This window comes from Callithrix jacchus, chromosome 15, assembly GCF_049354715.1.
Source record: "Callithrix jacchus isolate 240 chromosome 15, calJac240_pri, whole genome shotgun sequence".
Lineage (NCBI taxonomy): Eukaryota > Metazoa > Chordata > Mammalia > Primates > Cebidae > Callithrix > Callithrix jacchus.
The window spans coordinates 11,336,310-11,348,357 of record NC_133516.1 but is presented as its reverse complement, the minus strand read 5'-3'; the positions used below and the strand labels follow the sequence as shown (position 1 = coordinate 11,348,357).

The 12,048-nt window shown below is 43.3% G+C and overlaps 1 protein-coding gene across 4 annotated transcripts in view; it reads left to right on the top strand.

The window, feature by feature from the left end:
- The window catches only part of MCCC1 (methylcrotonyl-CoA carboxylase subunit 1), an 82,738-nt gene that overhangs the window by 8,948 nt on the left and 61,742 nt on the right, over positions 1 to 12,048 (top strand). For all 4 annotated transcript variants that reach the window (XM_078350236.1, XM_035274606.3, XM_035274605.2 and 1 more), the window contains one exon: positions 3,177 to 3,272. In XM_078350236.1, coding sequence (XP_078206362.1) covers positions 3,231 to 3,272 — 42 coding nt within the window. In that variant the 5' untranslated portion in view covers positions 3,177 to 3,230. The remainder of the gene's footprint in view (positions 1 to 3,176; positions 3,273 to 12,048) is intronic.

Genomic DNA, 12,048 nt, shown 5'->3' with positions numbered 1-12,048 from the left:
GTGCTGGGATTATATAGGCGTGAGCCACTGCACCCAGCTGCAACTTCTCGACTTTGATATTGTCACAGGTACCAAACTAATGTGACTGAAATTGAACTCATGACCTTTCATCTGTACTAACCTGCATTTCTTACAGACTTCCCTAACCCCGTAGAGGACAACACTATTGCTAAGAAAAACAATAATGGCAGAGATCTAGAAGTCTTTGAACATTTTTCTCTCTTCTTTCCCACTCTAGATCCTTTTCCCTCTCATCTAGTAAATGACCAAGTACTATTAATTCCGTTTCCCAAACATTTCTATCCACTTCTTTCTGCCCCCTCCCACCTGTAACTCAAAGTCATAATCACCTTCCTTCTTTCCTTCCTTCCTTCCTTCCTCCCTCCCTCCCTTCCTTTCTCCCTCTCTCCCTTCCTTTCTCCCTCCCTCCCTTCCTTTCTCTCTCTCTTTCTCTCTCTCCTATCTTTCTTTCCTTCCTTCCTTCCTTCCCTCCCTCCATTCCTCCCTCGCTCCCCTCCTTCCTTCCTTCCTTCTTTCTTTCTTGACAGGGTCTCACCCTTTCACCTGGGCTGGAGTACAGTGGCACAATCACGGCTCACTGTAGCCTCAACCTTCCAGGCTCAAGTGATCCTCCCACCTCAGCCTCCTGATTAGGTGCGACTACAGGCACTTGCTACCATGGCTGGCTAATGGTTTTTTATTTTTTGTAGAGATTATGTCTCACTATGTTGTCCCAAAGTTTTGGGATTATAGGCATGAGCCAGCATGCCTGGCCCCACTGTCACCTCTTGCTTGGCCAAATGCTGCAGCCTTCTAAGTACCCTCTCTGCCTCTACTCTTAACTATCCCCTGTCCCCAGCCAACAATCTTTAAGTTACTTCTTTGTTTAAATGCTTTAATTTTCTTTCTTTCTTTCTTTTTTTTTTTTGAGGTAGAGTCTTGCTCTGTCGCCAGGCTGGGGTACAGTGGCGCCATCTCTGCTCACTGCAACATCCCAGATTCAAGTGATTCCCCTGCCTCAGCCTGCTGAATAGCTGGAACTACAGGCATGTGCCACCATGCCCAGCTAATTTTTTGTATTTTGGTAGAGACAGGGTTTCACTGTGTTGGCTAGGATGGTCTCAAACTCCTAACCTTGTGATTCACCCGCCTCGGCCTCCCAAAGTGCTGGGATTACAGGTGTGAGCCACTGCGCCTGGCCAAATGCTTTAAACTTATATGATCTACCAGCTTATCAGTAATTTAAAAGGTGGATAATATTGAGTGTTGATGAAGGTGGTTAGAAATTGGTATGTTGATGGAAATATATATTGGTAAAACCATTTCAGGGCTGATTAACCAGAAGCTATTAAACTTGCATATCCTTCAGCCTTGCCCACATCCAGTTTTCTGCCGTTATAACCTAAGTGCACATTAAGAGATACATGATTAAATGAACTGTGATGCCTCCATACTACGGAATGTTTTGCAAATGTTATACAAAATGAGGTAGGCCTGTGTACTAGCAAGAAAAAGAGCTCCCAAGACATACCGTTAATGAAAAAAGCAATTGCAGAAGATAGCTATATAGTACGATCCTGTTTCTATAAAAACAAGAACGAAAACTGCATGTGTTTATGCAAATCTATATGAATAGTTAGGAATGTGAATATGGAACAGTATGTCCCAGGTTGACTGTAGTGATGTTCTATCTGGAAGGTGATTGCAAGGGGGGAGTACTGAAGGGCTACTCTGCATTTGTATTATAATAATTCACGTTCTTTAGAATGAGAAAAGATCTGTGTTTTGTGGAGATAAAAGGAAAATACAGGCTGGGTGCAGTGGCTCATCCCTGTAATCCCAGCACTTTGAGAGGCTGAGGCAGGTGGATCACCTGAGATCAGGAGTTCGAGACCAGCCTGGCCAACATGGTGAAACCCTGTCTCTACTAAAAATACATAAATTAGCTGGGCCTGGTGGCACACGCCGGTAATCTCAGCTACTGCGCAGGGAGCGGGGCGAAGCAGGATAATTGCTTGAACCCGGGAGGCAGAGGTTGCCGCGAGCCGAGATTGCACCACTGCACTCCAGCCTGGGACGACAGAGCAAGACTCATCCCCCGCCGCAAAAAAAATTTTTAAATGGTCTCTTTGCGTCCTCCCTTAGGAGAAAGCCCAAAGCTTGTAACCTCTCACAGCCCCTTTGAAATCTGTGCCCAGCTTTCTGTCCAGCATCCTTTCTGGCCCCTGGACCCCTTGCTCACTGTGTTCCAGCCACACAAGCCACCTTCAGTTGCTCAGATGGACCAGGTTTCTTCCCACCTTTCTGTAGGTTGTTTTCTCTGCCTGAGAGACTCACCCTCTGCTCCATTCCTGTTCCCAACTCCACATTCTGATCTGTTTGCCAGGCAAAGTCTTGGTCATCCTTGAGGAGCCTCCCCTGACTTCCCTCCTGGGTGCTTCCTGACCACCTTCAGACCAGATCAGGCCTTCCTCCTGCTGCCTTTATGCCCTTGGTTTTCTCTTCATGACGTTCATCACAGTTGTCATTAAGTGTTTAATGTCTGTCTCTCCCCTTAGTCAGGGACATTTGTCTTGTTCACTGTGGTACAGGCAGCTCCCACCTGAAAGAGTGGCACGCAGTAGGCCTTCAGTAAGTACTGGGATGAATGAACGATGTGCTTTATTTGGTCGACTTCAAGGGATGCTATGATTATGTGAAAATTTTAAAGAATAGAATAAAATAATTCACTAATGTATGAAAGCATTATCATACTCTGATAATGATATACAGTTTAATCAACCTTGTAAGCTTTTTTCTTTGTACATCTGTCACGTATTTTGTTTCTATTATTAAATGTAAATTTTTGGCATTAAATACTTTTAAGGTTATGATTGTTTTAGGAATAACATGGCTAATCCCTGTTGCTTTCTATCCTGAGACACTGTACTTTCACACCAGTGTGTGGCTTATGCATGAAAACCAAGTTCTGTTACTCTCTTCATGCAAAAGATTCTAAGACTGGCTCATTTTTATAACATAGACATACACTGATACTTCAGTTTGGGAATTCTTGCACTGTTCTTGAGGGGCTGGCATTTTTATTTACAATAATAAATTGACCCCACAGCAGTTCTGTAGAGTGTCTGAGTATGTACTAGCCACAGTCTTTTAAGCATGTGATGTTTCTTAAACAGGCAGACGAAGCATATTCCATTGGCCCTGCCCCCCTCCAGCAGAGCTACCTTTCTATGGAGAAAATCATTCAAGTGGCGAAGACCTCTGCTGCACAGGTGAGGGTTGTGAAGAGATTTGCAGTGCTAAAGGAATAATGTTTTATGTAATTGATGCAGAGCTACTTAAAGAGATTTTCTAATTTTAGCCCCTCCCAAGATCTTTACATTTGATTATTTGATTATCATTGTAAACTAGGCATGTCCCATCTTATTTCTCAGCCAGTCTGCCTTTTTACTGAATCCTGTGCACTTTAGATTTTTTGGGAAGTAGGTGGAGAGAGCGTCTAAATTCTAAGTTTACATAGGTGAGAATTCAGCTCTCTGTCCTCAAAACTACATGCTCAAGTCCTTTGGGAGAAATAGGTAGGTGGAGCTGTAAATTACAAGGTAAAATATAAGCAAGCAAGCAAGATTTTTCCATCCCAACTTCCCAGTCTCCTTCTAGGGCCACATAAGGAGCTTAAGGGAGACGGTTCAGGCAGATGGAATTGCCAGGACTCGGGTGAAAACAAGGTCGCTGTTCAAGGGAGAAACGTGCTCAGTGCGGCTGGAGTGAAGGCAGGGAGGGGCTGTGTCACGCAGGTATGGTCAGTAAAACTAAAATTCCGTTTGACATGTCAGCAGAAGGAACTTAGTTTAGGAATTAGTTCCACCAGTGTGAAAGCACTGAAGCGGGGTGTGATGTTGAAATTACCCCATAATTAATAACAGAAATTGACAACCACCCTTTGGGTTGGAGGAGAGACTAGCGGAGGGATCTTCTGCAGCTGTCATCAGATCTGTGGAGGGGCCTCTCTGGCTGCAGGGGGCTTAATGTGGCTGGTTCTCCGAGTTCCGAAAGAACCTAAAGACTGGAGCCAGCGGCCACTGCCCTGAACGAGGAAAGCTTCCTCGTTCACGTTTCCCTACAGCGACCCCTACTGGCGAAACCTAACAGGAAACCCACTGGCAAAGAGGCCGAACCCCTTCACAAGGCACCAGCTGGAAGGTTGGGTTTGTAGCTGGGAGAACCACCTGACAGGAAGAAAGTGGTAGGAGACGATGGGGCAGAGGGAGGTAGGGCTAGTGTTACAACATGATAGGTCTTTGTTTTTTTGAAACAAGGTCTTTGCTGTGTTGCCAAGGCTGGAGTGCAGTGACACCGTCATGGCTCACTGCAGCCTCCAACTCCCGGGCTCCAGTGATCCTCCCACCTCAGCCTCCCAAGTAGCTGGGACCACAGGTGCACATCACCACACCTGGCTAATTTTTTATTTTTTGTAGAGATGGGATTTCTCCGTGTTGCCCAGGCTGGTCTTGAACTCGTGGGTTCAAGTGATCTGCCCCCCTCAGCCTCCCAAAGTGAGAACATTATAGGTCTCAATAAGGAGTTTGTGTTTCATTCTAAAAGCCATTGGGAGATTTTTTAAAAGCTGAGGAGTAAAGCGATGTGCTTTACTTTTTAATGAAATCACTGTGGCTTCTGGGTGGGGAAATGGATGACTGGAGTGGGACAAAGGTAGGGACAATAATAATGAAAGACCGAAAAACAATTACAAGTAAATAGCCATAGGGTTGCCCGTCACCCTCACCTGAATTCCTGCTCCTTAGAAATTTTCTTATCTCCTCTAGCACATTGATTATTCAGCATTTGATTTCCTGTTCTAGTCATGTTTATACTTAATTAGTGTTTTGTTTCCAAGTTTAATATAGAGGTTGGCTTCTCCTTTGTGCTCTCCTAAAGGAAGAACTCACATCTTACACCATTTTTTACCCAGTGAGCTTGTACACAGTCCTCAATTTGTTTTTGTCTTTTGAGACAGGGCCTCACTTATCCAGGCTGGAGCGCAGCAGTGAGGGTTCAAGCAACCCTCCTGCCTCAGCTTCCCAAGTAGCTAGAACTACAGGCTTGCATCACTATGCCCAGCTGATTTTTTAAAATTTTTGTTGAGATGGAGTCTCCCTATGTTGCCCAGGCTAGTCTCAAACTCCTGGCCTCAAGTGATCCTCCTACTTCAGCCTCCCAAACTGTTGGGATTACAGGTGTAATCCACTGCACCCAGCCAAGTCTTTAATTCAAATTAGTGAGTATGTGTAGTTGTTTTGTATTGATGTGTCCCCAAATCAGTGTTCTCTTCTTTAGAATCAGAGTTCCTAAACTGAATAGGTATTAATTTATACAAACACGTATTTAAAATATGCTTGTTTATAAAGCTTTCTTGGTTATAGCTTGAAGTAAAAGCTCCCTAGTAAGGAGATGATAATACGTGGATATATATATATATATATATATATATATATATATATATATACACATATATACACACCCACACATATATATATATCACCTGTCCTTAGGAATTCAGGCACTTTAACTTAAATATCACTTTATGTGTTTATCATGTGTTTAAGCATAAATGCCTTGGTATTATTACCTTCATCTTATTGGTATCAAATCTAATGCACACAAGGTGGCATGATGTTATTCCAAGTCATCTAAATCTTGCTACTCAAAGTGTGGTCCATAGACCAGCACATTTGGCATTCCTTGTGAGCTCATTAGAAATGCAGACTTTTGAGCTGGGCACAGTGGCTCACATCTGTAATCCCAGCTACTCGGAAGGCTGAGGCAGGAGGATTGCTTGAACCCAGAAGTTTGAGGCCAGCCTGTAGAAGATAGCAAGACCCCATCTCTAAATAAAAAACAATACAGCCTTTAAGTCCTACCCTAAACCCACTATAATTTGCATTTTATGCAAAATTTGCATTGTAGCAAGATCCCCTGGTGATTTGAAATCAAAACTTGTCATTGAAAGAGAAAGGATGAAACGAGTATTCTGTCTCTCAGCCCCTTTCCCTGTTCACTGGACCAGGCTGAGCAGAACTTTCTTGTCCTGTATTTTGGAAAAAGGAAAGTTGTCGTTTAATTGGAAATGTTTATTAATTAAAAATTACTTCCCATAGGCCAGTGAGCTTTCTTTTTATTTTATTATTGCTTTCTCTTCTAAGCTGTCTCCTTCTCAAGAGTTGAAAATCCACTGTCTTTTTAATGACCGTTTTTCAGAGACCATTTTTTCGTTTAAATAACAACCCTCTAGCAAATGTGTGATATGCTAATTCCAGGAACTTTATCAAGTTTAAAATAGTGTCATTTAGGTGCAACAATAGCAAAAATGATGAGAAAGGAATACTATTTATTTTGAAGTATATTTCAAAGAATGAAAAGAATAAAATATTTTTAGACAGTATTTTAAAAAAAATATTTTCAAAAACTATTCATTTTGCCTGGATATTCAAGATTCGAGGTGGCTTAGAAAAATGAGTGGTGAAAACAAAGGATAAAAGAGCAAAAGCCAAGTAACAAGAGTGAATAATGTTGGAATTAAATCAGAAAATTTAGCCTAAGTAAAGCTATTAGCCCTTTGCAGCAGTCCTGATCAGAAAGGAAATTTGGTGGGTTATAATTTACAAAGTTCTTCTCTAATAAAAAGATACTTGCCAATTAGGAGAGCAAAACTTGCTTTAACGTTAACTTTAAAGAAATGTATTGGCCATCTAATAAAGGACATTGAATAACACTTGTATGATAATTTGAAAGAAGTTTTCTAAAACTCTAGAATTGTTCTTAATGTGACCATTTTAACATAAGCACTTTTAAAGAAAAGGTAAAATTGACACGTGAGCTAAATTTCTGGTGATGCCTGGTGATATGCCGATATTGAGAAACTTGAGAAGATGTAAATATTTTTTAGGCTAGCTTTTTTGTTTTTTTTTTTTTAAGATGATGTCTCACTGTCTCCCAGGCTGGAGTGCCGTGGTATGATCATGGCTCACTGCAGCCTTGAACTCCTGGGCTGAAGTGATCCTGCCACCTCAGCCTCCCAAGTAGCTGTGATGGGACCATAGGTGTGCATCACTGTGCCCAGCTAATTGTTTGTTTTTGAAACAAAGTCTCACTGTGTTGGCCAAGCTGGTTTCAAACTCCTGGGCTTAAGTGATCCTTCCCTCTTGGCTTCCCGGCGTGTTGGGGTTACAGACGTAAGCCAAGGCTCTGGCCACACTAGTTCTCTCCACTGCCAGTTGTCTTCAGTCTTCTCTGGTTGGGAGAGAGGTTGTAGTTAACCCTGTTTGCAGATTAGAACCACCTGAGCTTTTCATGAGACTGTTGCACTGCTTTGGAGAAGAGGCCTGTAGTAACTGGAAAGGAGCATAAAGAGGTCTGTGGAACACTAGTGATGTTCTGATTCTTTAGCTGAGCACTGGCCGCACAGGTGTATTCAGTTTAGAAAACAATGAACATAAGGGCTGTACACGTAAGACAAATGCCCTTTTCTATACGTATATTATACTTTAGTCCCCTCAGTTATCTGAAGTAGCTCCTGAGCATGACTATTTTGTAAAAGTGCTCCATTTTTTTTTTTTTATGTGTTACCAAGAGTTAGGAACTTCATTACAGGTACTTAAAAATCACTGTCAAGTGACTTAAACATGTATAGCAAATCTTTACTAAATATAGGTAGTTGACCAAAAGGAAACCCATATGTTTTAAGTATCACAGATGAAGGTAGGAAATTCTTCATCTGTGGTACTTATAGGTATCACTTACAGATACTTACTTCATCTGTGATACTGTCAGGTCACAGGGTCTGGATCCAGCCCATGCTGAAGTCCGGTGGGAGTGGGCAGATGAGCAGAAAGAACACTTGGGGGCATAGGCAGGTGAATATGATTTTATTAGTCAGCAGCTCTTACTAGCAACTTACTTATACTAGCTCTCTAGCTCTCTCACACTGTGCACCGTTATCTGAGCTGTCTGCTCTGGCTCTGTGGCTTCTGCCACCCACATGCCTGCAGCCACAGGGCTGGCTCTCCCCTGCCTTCAGAGTGAGCAGCTTAACTCTTTCCCTCTCTGGGCATGAGCAAGCTGAGTTGGGTCCTGGCTCCCACCTGTCTGGCTACAAGATGGACAGCTTTGGCTCTTTCTCTCTGGACGCCAGTGCTGCCACCATGTCAAGCCATGTTGAGTCAAGCTGAGCTCCAAGAGCCCTGTACAGTGTTAGCAGAGTAATTATGCCTTTTGCAGACAATAATGGCATAGAGCCAAGTATGAGCTTACACAAACAGGTTTTATAACAAGTGGAGCATGTGCCTGTGCCCTAAACTTGCTGAGTCATGCAGGCCTGGATGTCCGCGTCAGCCTATTTCTTGACCAGAGCACATTCATGTACCTTAAACTTGGTAATAAGAATTTAAAGACTATGACTCGTCTCCTTCACAATATGAAAAAGACACTTCTCATATTTGCTTGAAGGCAGAGCCAGTTTTTCTCTGCTTGAGGGTAGAACCAGCAACAACTTTGCTTCTGCTTTTGAACAAGTTACAGAGCAAAGTGAATACAAACTAAAAGGTTGGAAGAAATTATTCTGGCAGAGATTTAAGGAGGAAAAGAGATACTAGTTTTCTGTATTTACTAATAAAGGCATGTTAGTACTGTAAATTGAAAAATATCAACAGGTTTACAATCCTATGACCCATGAGGGTGAAGTGGCAACTCAATACATGCCTGAAGCAAGGGAATTGATAGTGATGCTCTTCTTATTTTAACCCATTCAGATGCCAAGAACATCATGGTTTGGGTATACTAAATTGTTCTTCCTAAGAGAAAGTAGTTAAAACTTCGTAAGGTTGTTCTCGGAGTGACCAAATTTTATTTTCCCAAGGAGATAGCTCCTTTTGATTTTACTTATTGTTAGGGTTTCGCTGTGTCCCCACCCAAATCTCATTTTGAATTGTAACTCCCACAATACCCACATGTCATGGGAGGAACCTGGTAGGAGGATTGAATTATGGGGCAGGTTTTTTCCTGCTCCGTTCTTGTGATTGTGGATGAGTTTCATGAGGTCTGGTGGTTTTAGAAATGGGAGTTTCCTTATACAAGCTCTCTTGTTGCCTGCTGCCATCCATGTAGGTTGTGACTTGCTCCTCCTTGGCTTCCACCATGATTGTGAGTTCTCCCCAGCCACGTGGAACTGTAAATCCAATAAACCTTTTCCTTTCGTAAATTGCCCAGTCTTGGGTATGTCTTTATCAGCAGCACAAAAACAGACTAATACAGAAAATTGGTTCCAGTAGAGTGGGGCACTGCCGAAAACATACTTCAAAGTGTGGACATTACTTTGGAACTGGGTAACAGACAGAGGTTGGAACAGTTTGGAGGGCTCAGAACACAGGAAAATATGGGAAAGTTTGGAATTTCCTAGAGACTTGTTGAATGGCTTTGCCCAAAATGCTGATAGCAATGTGGACAGTAAAGTCCAGGCTGTGGTCTCAGATGGAGATGAGGAACGTGTTGGAAACTGGAGCAAAGGTGACTCTTGTTAATGTTTTAGTAAAGAGACTGGTGGCATTTTGTCCCTACCCTAGAGATATGTGGAACTTCAAACTTGAGGCAGATGATTTAAGGTATCTGGCGGAAGAAATTTCCAAGCAACAAAGCATTCAGGAGATGACTTGGGTGCTATTAAAGGCATTCAGTTTTATAAGGGAAGCAGAGGATAAAAGTTCAAAAGATTTGCTGCCTGACAATGTGATAGAAAAGAAAATCCCATTTTCTGAGGAGAAATTCATAAGTAACAAGGAGCCAAATGTTAATCCTCAAGACAATGGGGAAAATGCCTCCAAGGCATGTCAGAGGTCTTCATGGCAGCCCCTCCCATCACAGGTCCAGAGGGGCCCAGGAGGGAAAAAATGGTTGCATGGGCCAGGCTGGGGTCCCCGAGCTGTGTGCGGTCCAGGGATTTGGTGCCCTGAGTCTCAGCCACTCTAGCCATGACTAAAAGGTGCCAAGGTATTGCTTGGGCTGTTGCTTCAGAGAGTGGAAGCCCCAAGCCTTGGCAGCTTTTACAGGGTATGGAGCTTAGGGGTGCACAGAAGTCAAGAATTGAGGTATGGGAATCTCACCTAGATTTCAGAGGATGTATGGAAACGCCTGGATATCCAGGCAAAAATTTGCTGTAGGAGTGGGGCCCTTATGAAGAACCTCTGCTGGGGCAATGCAGAAGGGAAATGTGGGGTCAGAGCCCCCACACAGAGTTCCTACTGGGGGACTGCCTAGTGGAGCTGTGAGAAGGCCACCGTCCTCCAAACCCCAGAATGGTAGATCCACTGATAGCTTGCACCGTGTACTTGGAAAAGCCACACTCAACACTAGCCTGTGAAAGCAGTCAGGAGGGAGGCTGTACCCTGCAAAGCCACAGGAGTGGAGCTGCCCAAGACTGTGGGAACCCACCTTTTGCATCAGCATGACCCAGATGGGAGACCTGGAATCAAAGGAGATCATTTTGGAGCTTTAAGATTTGACTGCCCTGCTGGATTTCAGACTTGCATGGGGCCTGTAGCCCTTTTGTTTTGGCCAGTTTCTCCCATTTGGAATGGCTGTATTTACTCAGTGCTTGTACCCCCATTGTATCTAGGAAGGAACTAGCTTGATTTTGATTTTTTTCTTTTTTTGAGATGGAGTTTCGCTCTTGTTACCCAGGCTGCAGTGCAGTGGCGTGATCTCAGCTCACCACAACCTCCGCCTCCTGGGTTCAGGCAATTCTCCTGCCTCAGCCTCCTGAGTAGCTGGGATTATAGGTATGCACCACCATGCCCAGCTAATTTTTTGTATTTTTAGTAGAGACGGGGTTTCACCATGTTGACCAGGACGGTCTCGATCTCTTGACCTTGTGATCCACCCGCCTTGGCCTCCCAAAGTGCTGGGATTACAGGCTTGAGCCTCCGCGCCCAGCCCTGATTTTGATTTTACAGGCTCATGGGCAGAAGGGACTTGCCTTGTCTCAGATGAGACCTTGGACTGTGGACTTTTGAGTTAATGCTAAAATGAGTTAAGACTTTGGGGGACGATAGGGAAGGCAAGATTGGTTTTAAAATGTGAGGAAATGAGGTTTGGGAGGGACCAGCTGCAGAATGATATGGTTTGGCTCTGTGTCCCCACGCAAATCTCATCTTCAGTTGTAACTCTCACAGTTCCCACATACCATGGGAGGAACCCAGTGGGAGATGATATAGTTATGGGGACAGGTCTTTCCTGCACTGTTCTCGTGATAGTGAATGAGTCTCATGAGAGCTGATGGTTTTAAAAATGGGAGTTTCCCTGCGCAAGCTTTCTCTTTGCCTGCCACCAATCCATGTAAGACATGAATTGCTCCTCCCTGCCTCCTGCCATGATTGTGAGGCCTCCCAGCCATGGGAACTGTGAATCCAATAAACCTTTTGTAAATTGCCCAGTCTCAGCTATGTCTTTATCACCAGCATGAAAACAGACTAATACAGTTATGAAAGGAGAACATTTATCTAGTACACTAAAAAGTTACATTGAATTCAGTATCTGTTTTTTTAATCCATTTTTTCTTTTTTTTTTTCCATTTTTAATTTTTTTTAAATTTATTTAACTTTAGATGCATACTGTATCTGGCATTTCTCCTCATGTTACTCCTCACCACCCTCTGCTGTCTCTCCCCTACCCCCCCAACTCCCCAGTGTTTGATGCTCCTCTCTCTCAGTCCATGTGTTCTTGTTCAACACCCACCTATGAGTGAGAACATGTGGTATTTGGCTTTCTGTTCTTGTGTCAGTTTGCTGAGATTGATGATTTCCAGATTCATTCAAGTCCCTAAAAAGGACATGAATTTATTTTTTATGACTGCATAGTATTCCATGGTGTGTATGTACCACATTTTCTTTGTCCAGCCTATCATTGATGGGAATTTGGGTTGGTTCCAGGTGTTTGCTATTGTACACAGGGCTGCAATGAACATACGTGTGCATGTGTCTTTATAGTAGAACGATTTAT